The 14,800-nt window shown below is 56.7% G+C and overlaps 1 protein-coding gene across 1 annotated transcript in view; it reads left to right on the top strand.

The window, feature by feature from the left end:
• Positions 1–7,904, top strand: part of ABCG4 (ATP binding cassette subfamily G member 4) — a 24,059-nt gene extending 16,155 nt beyond the window's left edge. The window contains exons 6-15 of the mRNA XM_032780647.2: positions 198–343; positions 935–1,058; positions 1,347–1,461; positions 2,357–2,496; positions 3,226–3,324; positions 3,718–3,886; positions 4,652–4,752; positions 5,070–5,228; positions 5,550–5,668; positions 6,313–7,904. Of these exons, the coding sequence (XP_032636538.1) occupies positions 198–343; positions 935–1,058; positions 1,347–1,461; positions 2,357–2,496; positions 3,226–3,324; positions 3,718–3,886; positions 4,652–4,752; positions 5,070–5,228; positions 5,550–5,668; positions 6,313–6,538 (1,398 nt within the window). The 3' untranslated portion in view covers positions 6,539–7,904. The remainder of the gene's footprint in view (positions 1–197; positions 344–934; positions 1,059–1,346; positions 1,462–2,356; positions 2,497–3,225; positions 3,325–3,717; positions 3,887–4,651; positions 4,753–5,069; positions 5,229–5,549; positions 5,669–6,312) is intronic.
• The last annotated feature ends 6,896 nt before the right edge of the window (positions 7,905–14,800 follow it).

Raw genomic sequence — 14,800 nt, 5'->3', positions numbered from 1 at the left:
GGGACAGGGGGAGGTGGGGACCTGGGCTGCGCATGGAGCGGGGGGGCAGGGGGGTAGGAAAAGTGTTGGGGGCCACGAGCACCTTTCAAACCCTGGCCCCAGGGAGGCTGCACATCCCTCTAGGCGGGGCTGTGATGGGGGCAGCGAGGCTGGGGCCCAGTCGGGGAGTGACTCTCTCTGCTCTGTGCGGGGCCCAGGTTCAGGAGATCCTGACAGCGCTGGGGCTGCTGGAGTGCTCCTACACCCGCACCATGTCGCTGTCCGGGGGGCAGCGCAAGCGCCTCGCCATTGCCCTGGAGCTGGTCAACAACCCCCCCGTCATGTTCTTCGATGAGCCAACCAGGTGAGTGTGGGGCCTCCTTCCTGCACCGCTCCAGGCCAGCATGGGGCTCTTCCTCCCTGGGAGCCTGCAGCTGTCGCTGGCCCCTGGAGCTGCACGGGAGGAGCTAAGCATGAGCAGTGGGGTCATGTCTCTTTGCTGCAGCTGAGAATTTGGGGGGATGGGTGTCACAGCCAGGGATGAATGTGGATTGACCAGGATGGGGGGCTCTCCCCACACCAGCTGGAGGGGGGAGCTGTGAGGGATGCTATGTAGCAAAGCTGGAGGAGTGGGGAGCCCTGCTCTTTGTATTAGTAGCTGGGTAGCCCTGCCCTGGAACCCCTGCTAATGGCTCAGGGTCACAGCTGGGCCCCTCCAGAGTTGGCTTGGAGCTGCCTAAGGTGTCCCTGTATCTTGGATGTTCATTCTTTCCCCATCCCCATTTCTATCCCACCTCTTTCTGGCTCCACTCCTCTTCCTCTCTGCATTCATCCTTTCCCCCACTCCCTCTCTCTCTTCCATCTCTTCTGTCCCCCTCACACCTCCATCCCCACTTTCCTGCTCCTCCCTCCACAAACCTCGTACCTTCTCTCTCCCCTCTTTTCCTGTCTGCAGTGGCCTGGACAGCGCCTCCTGCTTCCAAGTTGTCTCTCTGATGAGGTCCCTGGCCCAGGGAGGCCGCACTATCATCTGCACCATTCACCAGCCCAGCGCCAAGCTCTTTGAAATGTTCGACAAGGTGGGTGAGTCCCCTGCCCGCCCCTGTGCTTTGGGGAGCATCACCTGCTAATCAGAGCTCTGCCTCCAGGGGGCAAAGGGGACTCTCCAGCTGTGGGGCAGAGTCCCAGTACCCTGGGGCAGCATCTCTCGGCTGGTGAGAACCCGCCAGCTCCCCCTTCCCTGCGGGGCAGGGTGCTCCCTGGCTTGCATAAGCCCTAGGAGTGGGAGGTCTCAGGGTGTGGCCCGTGGTGTTTAGTGAGGGACTTGCTGCCATTTCCTGCTCAGGCAGCTTTGTTCTCTCTTCCAGCTGTACATCCTGAGCCAGGGCCAGTGCATCTTCAAAGGGGTGGTGCCCAACCTCATCCCCTACCTGAAAGGACTGGGCCTGCATTGCCCCACCTACCACAACCCGGCTGACTTCAGTAAGTGCCCATGCAAAGCCAAGCTTCCCATGCCTTTCCCTTTGCCTGCAGCCGGCCCTGCCTCTCGCTAGCTGAGCTGGGCCAGGCTGGGCCAGGACGGCATGTGAGAGCTCCCAGGATCGGAAGGGCAGAGGGGTTGGTGATTCAGCACATGACTCCTGGTGAGTTTTTCTGGGAGTTGGAGAAGTTCGTGCTGCTCTCCTGGACACAGTGCAGCTGGTGTGGTTTCGTCCTCCCCCGGGGCTCTCACCAGATGCGAGATACTTCTTCACTTCCTGCCCTAAGCACTTGTGCTGTGTTACTGCTAAACAATTGCCACCTTCCACCCAAGAGGTGGCTGCATTTCCTCAGGGATGAGTCCCCTCTAGACCTCTCACAGGGCGAGTGAACATTGCAAGGTCCTACAAGAGCCTTCGAGGGAAGGGGGTCTGGGAGGGCAACGCACTGACCGTTCCCCATGCGGAGTGGCTCCAGGCACTCGGGAGTGGGGTCTCCCTCCCCACATCTGCCCAAGGTCTAGGGGAGGCTATGCCTAGAGGACTATCCCCCACCCCACCTGGCGTGGGTCAAGGGGCTATGCCTGGCTACTCCAGCCATAGCACCTGGCCTTGGGGAGGTGGCAGCTCCCCTGTGGTCGCCTGCCTTTTCTTGATCATGCTGCCTCTGTCAAAGCTTCCCATCCCATCTGGGGGTCGTTTCCAGGAGCACACAATCCTAACTCCCACTCAGCCCTGAGATGGAGGTTAGTACACCCCCAACCCCCAATGCGCCGGGGCCAGGGCAGAGCGAGCAGGGGTGCCCAGCCGCCCCGATTGTCAGCCGTGGCTGCGAAGGGCAGGGCAGGGTGTCCAGGTCCGAGGGGGTCTCAGCGCTTGCTGTTTGGGTTCCTCCGCAGTTATCGAAGTGGCCTCAGGCGAGTATGGAGACCTCAACCCGTTGCTGTTCCGTGCTGTCCAGAACGGGCTGTGCACCATGGCCCAGAAGAAGAGCAGCCCGGAGAAGACGGACTCCTCCTGCCCAGTCCCCTGCGTGACGGTCAGTGCAGCAACCCCGAGGCAGGCAGACCCCGGGACATCTTTGTCCCCGATGCCCAGTACCCTGTGGTGTGGGCTCTGTCCCTCCAGGTGGGGCTGGGCTGTGGGTCAGCTATGGGGAATGGTCCTGGTGTATCTAGGGAATATCCCTGGGACAGCAGCATCCCTGCCCTCCTCACGCTGTCCCAGACCCTGGTTGGCTCCCGAGGGGGTGGGTACAGAGCGGATGAGAATTGGGAGCAGCCCCTGCCTTGTTCCCCTACCTCGAGGGAGTGATGTCCATCTCTCCACCTGTGGAGTTTGGGATGCCCATCGCTGTGTTATCTGGGCACTGATAGAGCACAGGCCTATGGCACTACAGCCCCCCTCCCTCCCAGGCAGTGCCCCTTGTTCTCTGGGGGGCTCCCCACACACTAGAGCACCATGGAGCCCCAATGCTGTGTCTGTCCTGCTGCCCCCGTAGTGCCGTTCCCCAGTTTCTGTACAGCAGCCCCGCCTTGGCCCAGGGTGCTGCAGGGAGTAGGACGGTGTCTGGGGTGTGGCAGATGCTGGCTGGACTGAGCCCATTGTCCCTGAGGTACTGGGGGGTAACAAGGCTCCTGTGGGTGGGGCTGGTGCCTGCACTCCCAGCAGATGCCCATGGTGTGGGGGGGAGTGTGCATATCCAGGCTGGGAGCCCCTGGGTCCCTGACTCTCGTGTCCTTGTCATGGTCCCTCCACCCCCCTCCAGGACGTGGATCATATTGAGAGCCACACGTTTGCCACCAGCACCATGACCCAGTTCTGCATCCTCTTCAAGAGAACGTTCCTGTCCATCATGAGAGACACGGTAAGGCAGGGGCTCTGGGGGAGGGGCCAGGGCAGGGGAGGGGTCAGAGAGCAGAGGAGACAGGTGCTATGGGGAGCAAGGTCCAGGGCTGGGAAGTGGAGGGAGGGGAGGGGACCCGGGGGCAGAGGGTGGGAAGGTTGGAGGCAGGACTAAGGCACATGCAGAGGGATTGGGGTGGAGGGAGCAGAGATTTAAGGTCTGGTGGCTGGAGAAGGGAAGGGAGAGGCTGTATCATGGGAGCCCCCTTACTGCTGGAGCCAGCGGGTGGAGGGCGCCCATCACTGCCCTTGCTGTCGGGGGTGAACGCTCAGCAAGCGGCCCAGCGCACCCAGGGCTGGTGGTAGGCCATGGCCCTGCCCCTCTCTGAGTGCTGAGCCCATCTCGCCCCTGCAGGTCCTGACCCACCTGCGGTTCATGTCCCACATCTGCATCGGGGTGCTCATTGGGCTGCTCTACCTGCACATTGGCAACGACGCTGGCAAGGTCTTCAACAACACCGGCTTCCTCTTCTTCTCCATGCTCTTCCTCATGTTCGCCGCCCTGATGCCCACGGTCCTCACATGTACGGCGCTCACCTGCCCCCATCTCCCTTAAGCACTGATGTCTGTCTCGGCACCTCCTGGGAGTGAGGGCGGGGCAGGCCAGTCTGATAACTGGGAGCTTTCTGTGCTGCACTGAAACTCCTGAGCCAGTAACTCCCTCTGCCCAGGTCTGGGGCTGAGCTGGGGTCGCTGCAGGGCAGGCGGGGCCAGCCACATGCCAGCCAGCAGGGTGGGGTGGTCAGGAGCTGATGGGGCACAGAGGCTCCTTTGGGGTGTCAGTGGAAGACCTCCACTAGGTTAAGAGGTTAGCCCAGTGCCCTGTGATGTGCATGTCGGGGTGTCAGGCCCCTGGACCACAGGGGATCCCCTAGCTCTGGCAGCTGAGCTCCTCCATGGGGTCCAGCTGGGTTTAGCCCTGGGCGACTCCAGCCAGGCCTAAGAGAGGCTGAGGTTGGGAGCGATGGGCAGTGGGTGGAGTGTAGGTGGTTCCGGGCCCAATTCAGTTCTTGAGAGTAGATCCTGGTCCCCCTCGCTCCTGGAGGCGCTGGGGCCCGAGGGAGAGGGCGAGTCCTTCATGGATCAGAACCAGCCACAGCCACGCAGCTCCAGCTGGGCTCAGCCACCTCCCAGGAGTCCCGGGGAGCTGCTTGGCAGCACTACTGGGCTTTAAGGGTCTATCAATCCCCCCTCAGTTTCTATTTGAGCGAGGAGCTGGCGGGCGCTAGAATGGGGCCGGCACAGGGCACTACTTGCTGCTAATCTGCTGGGTCCCTCTGTCCCTGCAGTCCCTCTGGAGATGTCTGTGTTCCTGAGAGAGCACCTGAACTACTGGTATAGCCTAAAGGCCTATTACCTGGCCAAGACCATGGCAGATGTGCCCTTCCAGGTGAGGATGCAGCATGGGGAGAGGGGGGATGAAATAGACTCTCCTAGGTTAGGCCCCTGGGACGCTCTGCCTACAGGGAGATCCAAGGCTGGCGTCTCCCGGGTTCCTGCCACTGGTTGCACAGCCTGGGCCCTGACCTCCTTGAGAGGTGCAGAGAGGGGGGTTCATAGAGCTCCGGAGGTCCCAGATCCCTGCCCTTGGAGCTCATAGTATAACTTGGACCACTGTGATGCTTGGGGCTACAGAGCAGGGGTGCAGAGCACGCATCCTTAGTGGAGGTGGGTCCTGCTGAACCATCTCCCTTCCTCCCCCTGCAGGTGATCTGCCCCATAGCCTACTGCAGCATCGTGTACTGGATGACAGGCCAACCCCCGGAGGCCACGCGCTTCCTCCTCTTCTCCGCCCTCGCCACCTCCACTGCCCTGGTGGCACAGTCCCTGGGGCTTCTGATCGGAGCAGCCTCCACCTCCTTGCAGGTCAGAGGGGGCTCTGGTTTTGGTGGGGAGCCTGGGCTGCATGCCGGGGGGAGAGCCTCTGGCAGAGTTTGCACCCGTCTGCTTTGTCAGGATCAGTAATCAAGCGAGCTAGTGATGTGCCGGAGTATGGGACTGCAGGTGTGCGAGGGGGTGTCTGCTGTGCAAGGGCGTGGCACTGAGAGCGTAAGCATGCATGTGCGTGGCACCATGCGTGCACACCATAGAGTGTGTGGTGGGCATGAGTTCGCGTGACACTGGCCACGTGCTGTGATCCCCCAACCCCATTGCCATGCCTGACTCCGGCCTGACTCTGCCTTACAGGTGGCCACATTCGTGGGACCGGTCACTGCTATCCCTGTCTTGCTCTTCTCAGGCTTCTTCGTCAGCTTCAAGACCATCCCCACGTACTTGCAGTGGACCTCGTATGTCTCCTATGTCAGGTGGGGGCTCGCAGCAGCCGTGGGAAAAGGGCTCTGGCAACGCTCGTGCGTGGATGGTGACTGTCCTGCATCCCTGCTAATGCTCCCCACAGACGTCCCTCTGGGAAGGCTTTGCAGGGGATTCAGGCCCGGTCCTAGGGCGTCAGGGGACATCCAGCTACCAGGGACACCCTCTCAAGCCATGGCACCCTGCTCCAGGGATGCTCTGGCTGAGGGGTGGTAGGATGCAGGAGAGGCAAGGACCATGGAGGGATGGTGCCCCCTCGTGGCTGCAGATGGGTTGCAAGGGCCTGCAGCTTCTTTGAGGATGGAGACAGACAATCTTAGGGGAGATGATTTTATGTGTATCTGCCTGGTCCCTGGCCACACAGCAGTGCCAGTTCTGCAGCTGACCAACCTGATACCCCCAAGTGCTACCAGCATCACTCCTGTCCAGATCCTTGGTGGCCTCTCCCAGCCAGGTCCCTAGCGTGCCGTGATGCTGATGCCACTCTTGGCAGGTGCAGCAGAATCGGTATTACCCGTGGCTGGCTCCCTGCTGAAGAGCAGTCCAGAGGCTCCTGTGCCAGGTGAGCCGCAGCCACCCAATGTGTGTGCAAATCCAGGGTGCAGCTGGCACTAATGTTGCTTGTGCTCTGGTACAGGTATGGCTTTGAGGGCGTCATCCTCACCATCTACGCCATGGAGCGTGAGGACCTGGAGTGCAGGGAGACTCCCTGCCCCTTCCAGAATCCCAGCAGGATCCTCCAGGAGCTGGACGTGGAAGAGGCCAAACTCTACCTGGACTTCATCATCCTGGGCATCTTCTTCCTCGTTCTGCGGCTCCTGGCATACCTGGTCCTCAGGTACAAGGTGAAGTCTGAGAGATAAAGAGGCCATTGGGCCCGATGCCTTTCCCAGACCTGATCTGCCACAGCATGGACATTCCCAAAGAGATTCTTGGTCTCGGTGGATGTGGGACCACAGGGGAGGCATCGGGGAGGTGGCAGCCAGTCCTGGCTCAGTCGAGAAGGTTTTTTGGGACATCTCGGAACTGTTTTAACCTTTCCACACTCTTCATCGCAAATGTTTTGTACTGCCCTGGAATGCCTCATTCTCTCCCCTGGAGCCGCATCATCAGATGGATCTTGGATTCCTTCCTCCACCCTGTGCCCCAAACCACCACCTCAGGACACCGATGGAGGCAGTTGTCTTCCAAGCCAGAGAAAGAGAGAGCGGCCTGCCAAGGCTTTGCCATCTGGGGGAGGGGGTTGTGCTGGTCTGAACCCAGTTTACCTCCTGCAAAGCACAGTTTTGTAGCGCAGTGTGTAGTGCAGTTTTTTAACTTGCCTGCGAGTCGATGTCCAGTAGCATGTGTATCCATATTCAGAAGAAATGAGAAGACAATAGGCTACGTGGCAGAAGGCTTTCGTTTTTACCTTAGCCATAGCAACAGCCAATGCCATCGCCCCTGTCTTTTTTGTAAACTTCCCTTTTTCTTATGGAAAAAACAAAACCAAACGACAACTCAGCTGCACTTAGTACAGGAACAAGTACTGCAGCTCTGGAGGGATGCTGGTAGATCAGGCCTCTGCATTTAGGATTTGGCAGGATGTAATATTGGTAGAAACATTTCACTGGAATTTTTTTAAAACGTTTTTTCAGGAGGTGGGAGAGTTCCCAGCCCTGCTGGGTTTGCCACCAGGGCCCTGCCGTGTTGGACTACTGCATGAGACCCAGGGAATGATGATGCAGACCAGGCTAGCCATGAATTGAAAGTGACCAGTCTCATAGAATCATAGAATATCAGGGTTGGAAGGGACCTCAGGAGGTCATCTAGTCCAACCCCCTACTCAAAGCAGGACCAACCCCCAGACAGATTTTTACCCCAGTTCCCTAAATGGCCCCCTTTCCTTGGAAGCTGAGTAAATGGTGGAAAGATAAGGGGCGGATTCTCCATTCTCTTACGCTGGTGTGAATGGGAAGCAGCTGCTTGAAGTCAGCGGAGTTAGGTTAGGTTGAGAGAAGGATCTGGCCCAGTGACTGACCTCAGTGGAGTGGCTGATCCAATGTGAAATCAGAATCAGTCCCGAGGGGCCCAATGCTGCAGATCACATGGGTCTGATTCTCCCAGTTCACCTGCACTTTGCACCGTCACTTACACCTGCACACAAATCCTGCCGAATCAGAGCAGAGGTGTGTTTTACCCTGGCTTTGCACAAGTGTAAAATGACGACACAACGTGCCGGGCATTAACGAACCATTGAGGTTAGCAGGATGTGCCCTGAGCAGCACGAAAGGTGAAAAGTAAAGGGCCCCTCCTTTGTGTGAATAACCCCCAGTCTTGTTACAATGCAGGGAAGAACATTTTCATTTGTGGCTGATAATGGGACAATGCCGCTTTTACAGTTTGGCCTTGCAGCTGAAGCCCTGAATAGCTGTAGACAAACAAATTTCAAAACCTCCCTGAGCTCCCTAATCAGTAGCAGAAAACAGGCACAGAATTAAACACCCCCAGTGTGTTTGTGTTCAGCCCGAAACAGTGTTTACCATGTGTAGCCCGTTGTGTACAGAGCATTTTGCAGGGAGACATTTAGCTGGCGTAAACCGGCATAGCTGCAGTGACTGCAGTGGAGCAATGCTGAGTCACGTCAGCTGAGGGTCTCCCCTTGTATGAGCTAATTTATTTCGGTGTACACCTGAGGTGGCAGCTCTATGAAGCTCTAGGTATTTAAAACATGATCCGTAGCTATAACTGGCAAGTAACTTGTAGCAGAGGGAATTTCAGGGGGAGGGGAGAAGAGAAGATGATTTCAGCTGAGATTTGGGAAGAACTGGGAGGCACAGAGCGGAGCTATTTGAAAGCGATTCCTCCCATCTTTGAGATGCCAAGGCTTGAGCTCAATATGCCACGTTTCCTCTGCAGTAGCTGACAAGCCGTTGTCCAAAGCAGAGTGTTTTACTGTGCTGTGCAAAGCATTTGCAATGCCTGCAAACAAAGCACCTTGCTCTGCTGGGAGTGGGTCAGGTCTTGCATGCTAATCAGAGTCAGGCCTGGTCACTATTTGGATGGGAGTGGTGTTGGAGGGTCAATAGGAGCTGTTCTTCCCTTTAGAGGCCATACAGAGCCCATGGTGCCATGAGGTGGAGCTTGTAGTCAAAGAGGTATCCTTCAGATGAGCCTTGAAGTCCAGGCCCTACAAACTGCAGTCCTGTGGCTTCTTTGTCAATCAGGGCGTTAGCCTTGGAGTCCTTGCCAAATTCCAGCTCAGGTTTCCCTTCCCTAAAGTCCTTAGCAGTTGCAATCAGAGACAGGATCCTCTGTTTCTCGCCCTGAGCTTCTATGCAGTGTTGCTGTGCTGTGTCAAAGAGCTGCCATGTTCCACCCCAGAGAAGGCTGCAGATGTGCAGTTTGTAGAGTGCTTTAGGACCATTCCAGGGGAACGGTGCTCTAGAAATGGAGGCTCCAGAGCCTTGAACTCAGGTGTTTGTAGGGCAGGGAAGGAGGAGCTCAGTTAAGCTCCATATCTGCTCTGTTAATGGTTTGGGGCTTAAACAAGCCACTGCCACTCCCACGTTTCAGTTCTCAAGGAGGAGATGGGGAGGGAGGGGATTAGTGCTGTGGGGCTGAGCATACTGCCTAGAGCCCTGATCCTGATAAGGGGCAGTATGTAGAGGGCAGGGGACCCAGGTGTTGGAGGGTGAGAGCCAGTGAGATTACCCAGTCAATGCGATTCCAGCAGGCTGGGGGCTAACAAGGACCTCCTCATCTCCACTCGCTCCTCTTTCTTCCTTCCTGTTCTCTCCATCCCATATTCCATGGGCACAGGCAAGGAAGGTCCTGGGTCCTCGCATCCGGTCCCTGCTGTCTCTGGCAATCCATCTTACAGCCCCATTCAGAAACTTACCAAGCTCTATCTTCAAACTAGTCAGGCTGTTTGTCCCCACAGCTCCTCATGGGAGGCTTGGCTGATAGTTAGAAACTGTGACACTTTTCCCTTCTCTCCCCTCATCTCTCTTTCCTCCCTTGCTATCCCATCAAACTGTGTCGGCGCTGGGGGCTGCACTGATTAACTGTATTCATACCAAAGCTGTGCGTGGCGCAGCCATGAACATACACTGCATTCCTAACATAACCTCCGGGTCTGTCTATCCCCCTCTTGGTGTAGGGAGACCCCTGTGATGGGGTCTGAACCCAGTGTAGGGTCCTGCTCTGTTTTCCAATAGCTTCTCCTTCTGCTCAGCCCTGCAGGAAGCAAGTATGGAGGGGCAGAGGTGCTGGGAGCCCTCCCAGGCCAATGCCAGATGTAGCAACATGCTGCCCGCACTGTCCCAAGGACAGAACCCTTGCCACCTACCCTCAAGACGTCCTCCAGTGGTCTAAACCCATCTCCAGCATCATCTTTGCTCAGTAGCGTCCCGAGCTTCTGCTCCTCCTGGAAGAACCAGGGCCGTTGGCTTAGTGTTTATTGGGTCTCTCTTGCTGGATGGACTGGACCTGAGTTTCTCATTGCACTGCCTCTGGCGGGGGCAGGTGGTGCGCTGTGGACACCGGGGGCCATGCAGGAATAAGGAGCTGCTCACCATGGATCTCCAACCCTCTGGGGAATTCTGAGTCCCAGTTCTCCCAGGCTGGAGCCTCTACCCTCCCTCCCACCACACAGGAACAAATCGGGTCCCTGGACTGCACTGGACCTGGATCTTAGCGGGATCAAAGCAATAGAAAACTGGATGTAGGATCCACTGCTTGGTACAGTTCTTCCCTTCCCGCCTGTCTCCAGAAGCTCTGTCCCTCCTGCATCTTTTCTGGGAGCGGGGCCGTGCCGTGCCGCAGGAGCACAGCTTGGGGACAGGACCTGCTTGGAGTGTCTGTGGTTCTGAAGGTCGGTTATGGCTTGTGAGCCTTAGTGTGAGACCCTGGCTGCTGAGGTTCGGATTGTGTCTACCTGGGCTCACTAACCTCTGACCCAGTGGTAGGGGACAAGCATTGCTTACTGACTCCTGAATTCAGAGCACAAGGGGTCCCCGGATGGAGCCAGCCAGACTTGCTGAGTGAGCTTTGGGGCAAGGCTAATTGCTGGGCAAAGACTCCCAAGCCCCAATTCCCTGGTAACTAGATAATCCGTGACCCCAGGGGGAATATGGAAGGGGAGACAACAGCAAACCAGCCTCTGTGACAGGGTCATGGGCTGACCCTCAGGGGACTGATGAAAGCAGGGGTGTGCTGGCAGGGGAGGGGCTGTTGCCTAGGCTGCCCCTGTTCTGTAGCTACCTCCAGAACTCTGGAGGTGTCCAGACAGCACTTTTCCTAGATTCGTACAGGCCGTCAGTCTCCCGTCCCAGCCGCCCTCCTGGGCACTGTGCCTCACTCAGCCTGCTCTAGCTGGCTTCATTCTCCAGATGGTCAGATACCATCCCAAGTCTTACAGACGTTGTGCTGGACAGACCCCCTGGCTTGCGGGGTGGGGGAGAAGAATGGCCAGCTGGGGTGCCCCCTTTCCCGTGCCCATGATGGCAATTGTCCCGAGTGGCACTGAACGCACAATGCTGTTGATTGTATGGACTGAAAGGGCCACTGGCACTTCAAACCTACCATGTGCTGGATCAATGCAAGGTGCAGAGCTCGTCTCTCGGAAGCCACCTGCCCTCAGCCCTTTTGGTATCGTGGCTGCTGTCAACCAGGGATGGAAGGAGACTGGGCAACTGCCCTCCCAGCTGGCTGCTTTAGTGACCGTGTGCCTTCGCTCGCATGTCGCAGTGGGTGTGAGAGAGATGGGGCCCGTGGTCCAGTACACGAGACTAGCAGCATTAACAATGTTCGGAGGTGAGGAAATGCTCTGCTAGTCTGAGTGGGATTAGCAGAGTGCTGCTTTGTAGGCATGAGGGATTGTCTCCTCCTCCCGGTGTTAATGCAGGGTCCCACAGGGATGTCACTGGCAGCAGCCACCCGGCACAGTTCAGGCAGTGAGCCGCTGTGGCCATGCAGCTGGAGGAAGGCCCGTCTGCTCCAACCTGCTTGGAAGTGGAGTCTTCTCTGTGACATGCTGCCTGAGGCAGCTGTAGACTCCAGCCATGCTGCTGCTTCAGGTCAGGGACAGCCATGTCACCCAGAGGATGCCCATCCCTCTGATCTCCCCTGCCTTCTCTGCCTACCTGCTTCCCCACTGCCTACCTCTCCGTGCCCTGGGGAGATGAGGCAGGGCAGCTTTCCCTCCTGTCTCCCCTAGCATCACAGTGTGCCAGCCACACGGGGTGCGCAGGATGGGGAGAGGTCGGACAGTTGTGACCCGCCACTCACAGTAATAATTCCAGTTGCAGGTTGGTGCAATCCTGTCTCTTCCTTCTCCTTCCTTAAACGGGTTCAGAAAAAGCAACCAAAGGGCCTCCTCCCATGCTGGGGAGTTTGACATGAAACTCTTGTCTGCGTGGGTGTCGATGGCAGGGCGTGCTCCAAAGAGGGCAGCTGGGCGTGCCAGAGTGTTATGTGTTCTCTCGCATGGCCTGCTGCTTCTAAGATTGTAACAAGTGACGACAATGCACTTTAATAGAGCATGCTCCTTGGGGCGCTTTGACATTACCAGTCACTCTGGGGGGCACTAGGTTGCTTCTGGATGCCAGTTTGTGTGGCACCAGGGCTTGGTGCCCCCTCTCTGGGTAAGGAAGCCCTCTGTGTCTCTTTGGGATAATCAGGATGTGAGTGTTATGGGCGAGGGACGGTTCTCCAGTCCTGTCTCTTCCTGTAATGTTCCCAAACGCTGGGTCATGGGAAGATTTTAGATGGGTCGCCACATCCAGGGCTGGACCCTAGGTGAACATATCCTTCTCCCTGCCCGGTGCAGAGGGGGGCCCCGTGGAGGGGGTGGGTGTCACAGACAAACCCGCCCTGCCCTCACCCCATAGAGGCAGCTCCTGTCACATAGGTCTGGGCCTGGCTCCCCGCTCCAGGCACTGTGACCCTGTGCACCAGCTCGCAACACTTGGAGTGGGGAGCAAGACCCAGCCCTGCGGGACAGGAGCCACTGCTGCGGGGAGGGAGTGCAGGGCAGACTTGGTCTCCAGCCCCTCCCCAAGGACCTTTCCACACACACACAAGGCTGGGATTCCAGTTGCGTGCTGGGGCAGAGGGTGTATAAATGTGCCCGTACATCACCAAAAAAAGAAACTACAGTTGGTGGATCACCCCAGGGAAGAGTTTAGGAACCACGGCTGTAATGCACTTTTAATGGACAGCAAGTCCTTGTTCAGGCTGCTAATTAGGGTTTGTGTCCTTTGCAACATAACCTGGATGTTACTACATGTTTAGCCTCTTTAAAACTGCTCCACCCATGGGGAGAGCTGCTCCAGTCCAAAGGCATGAATGCAACACATGCAGCTTCTCTCTCTGCGGACTCATGTGAGCACATACACACACTCTGATACAGTCTGGCACACTTGCATGCTCTAATACTCTTATTCACACACACAAGCAAAGCAGATTTGCAATCAAACCACTGGTGCTAAGGCTTGCAAAGGGAGGAGGCTGGGCCATGAGGGCGGGGAGCATTTCCAGGGCTCCACCTTCCCCTCGAATCAGGCAATAAACATGTTTTGTTTCATTCTGTGTGGACAAAGTTTGTGTCGTCCAGCCACCAAGTGAACTCCTGGGCTGGAGAGCGTCACATGGCTTTCTCGACTGCTCCACGTTTCCCATCGATATCTCAACATGGCTAGTGTGTGTGTGTTCGTAAATCTCTTTTCGAGTGTTCTTCTTGTTGTATAACCAGATGGGTTTGTACAGGGAGTGCGTGTGTGTGTACGTGTGTAGCATAGAGAGGTCTGGCCAATAGAGTCTGTCACGGGCCACCTAATCATAAGAGGTGTGCCTGTTTAACTGGGACAGTGTCCCAGGACCAACGCATTTCAAACCATGGCTAAAAGTCACAGTGAGTCTGTTGAAATGGCATCATGTTTAAACCCTTTGCTACTGCTGGCAGATGTGACATGCTGTCAGCTAGCATTCAGGACATGGTCTGTGATCTCTTTGTTCGCTGAAAGTGGCTTCCTGGATCCAAATGACCATGCTATCATTTCCCCAAACCCGACCCTCTGGGTATCTTTTCAAAACAAGAGGTGAAAGGGAAGCAAATCTCTCCCAGCCTGAGAGCTCCCCTTGGGAAGCTGGCATGTCTCTTTTCTGACAAGGGTCTGTTCCAGTGAAGAGGATTCTGCTGTATGCACACACGCACATGCAAGTATAGTCTGGCTGTAGCTCCTGACTTCATGATGGTGTCTTTGCAGAGACATTGCTAGTTTAATCTCGACCACTATCCAGATTCACAGGATGACAGGAGTCAGCAGCCAGGCAGATATTTTGCAGTTTAATTCAGTGTTCCTGAGATGCCAGCTGTACTCGTTGGATTTCACACCCTTAATAAAACCTATATTTATACTGTACATGTCAGATTGCCTCTTCTGTCTCTGGGGGCCTGAAGGGCGTGTGTGTGGGTGTGTAGGGGGTCTAGGCAGTGAATTTGTTTGCCAGTGTGTACATGCCGTTCTGGGAATGTGTGTTTATGTGAGATGGGTGTGGGCACGTGGGTTTAGGTTGTTAGACAAGCAGGCGAATGTTTATATGGGGGGATGCAGTTGTGTGTGTAGGGTCAGGGGTGTGAGTGTGGAGTGTGTTGCTTTGTGTGTGGAGCTGCAGGTGGACATGCTCTGAGTAGAGCTGTGAGCGTGTGCAGGGGTGCGAGTGTGGTGGTGAATGTTTGGGGCCGAGAGTGCGTGGGGATCATCTTGGCACTGTGCCTACCCAGGAGTGTGGCTGATGGAGGAGAAACCTGAATGCACATGAAACAGATCCAGCATACGGCTGGGGGTTAACCCTGCTCTGGGGGGGTCCAGGTCAGATGCTGTTTAATGATCCAGCTTTGTCTTCATTGTGGGGAGCGGGGAGGATGATTCCTACAGGCATTTCCCAGGGCAGGACGCAGGAGGCTCCCTCCTTTCCCTGGTAAGACCCAGGGGCTTCTCTCGTCAAGTTTACAAGCAGGTCTCCCAGTTATTCGTTGCCAGTGTAAGTGATTTAGGACTGGAATTCTGCTCTCGCCCAGTGAAAACAGGCACATGAGAGAGTACCTACGACACAGGGCTGACACTGCTCCTGGGATGGGC

The sequence above is a fragment of the Chelonoidis abingdonii genome, chromosome 18 (genome assembly GCF_003597395.2).
Source record: "Chelonoidis abingdonii isolate Lonesome George chromosome 18, CheloAbing_2.0, whole genome shotgun sequence".
NCBI lineage: Eukaryota > Metazoa > Chordata > Testudines > Testudinidae > Chelonoidis > Chelonoidis abingdonii.
This window is presented reverse-complemented; position numbering and strand designations above follow the sequence as displayed.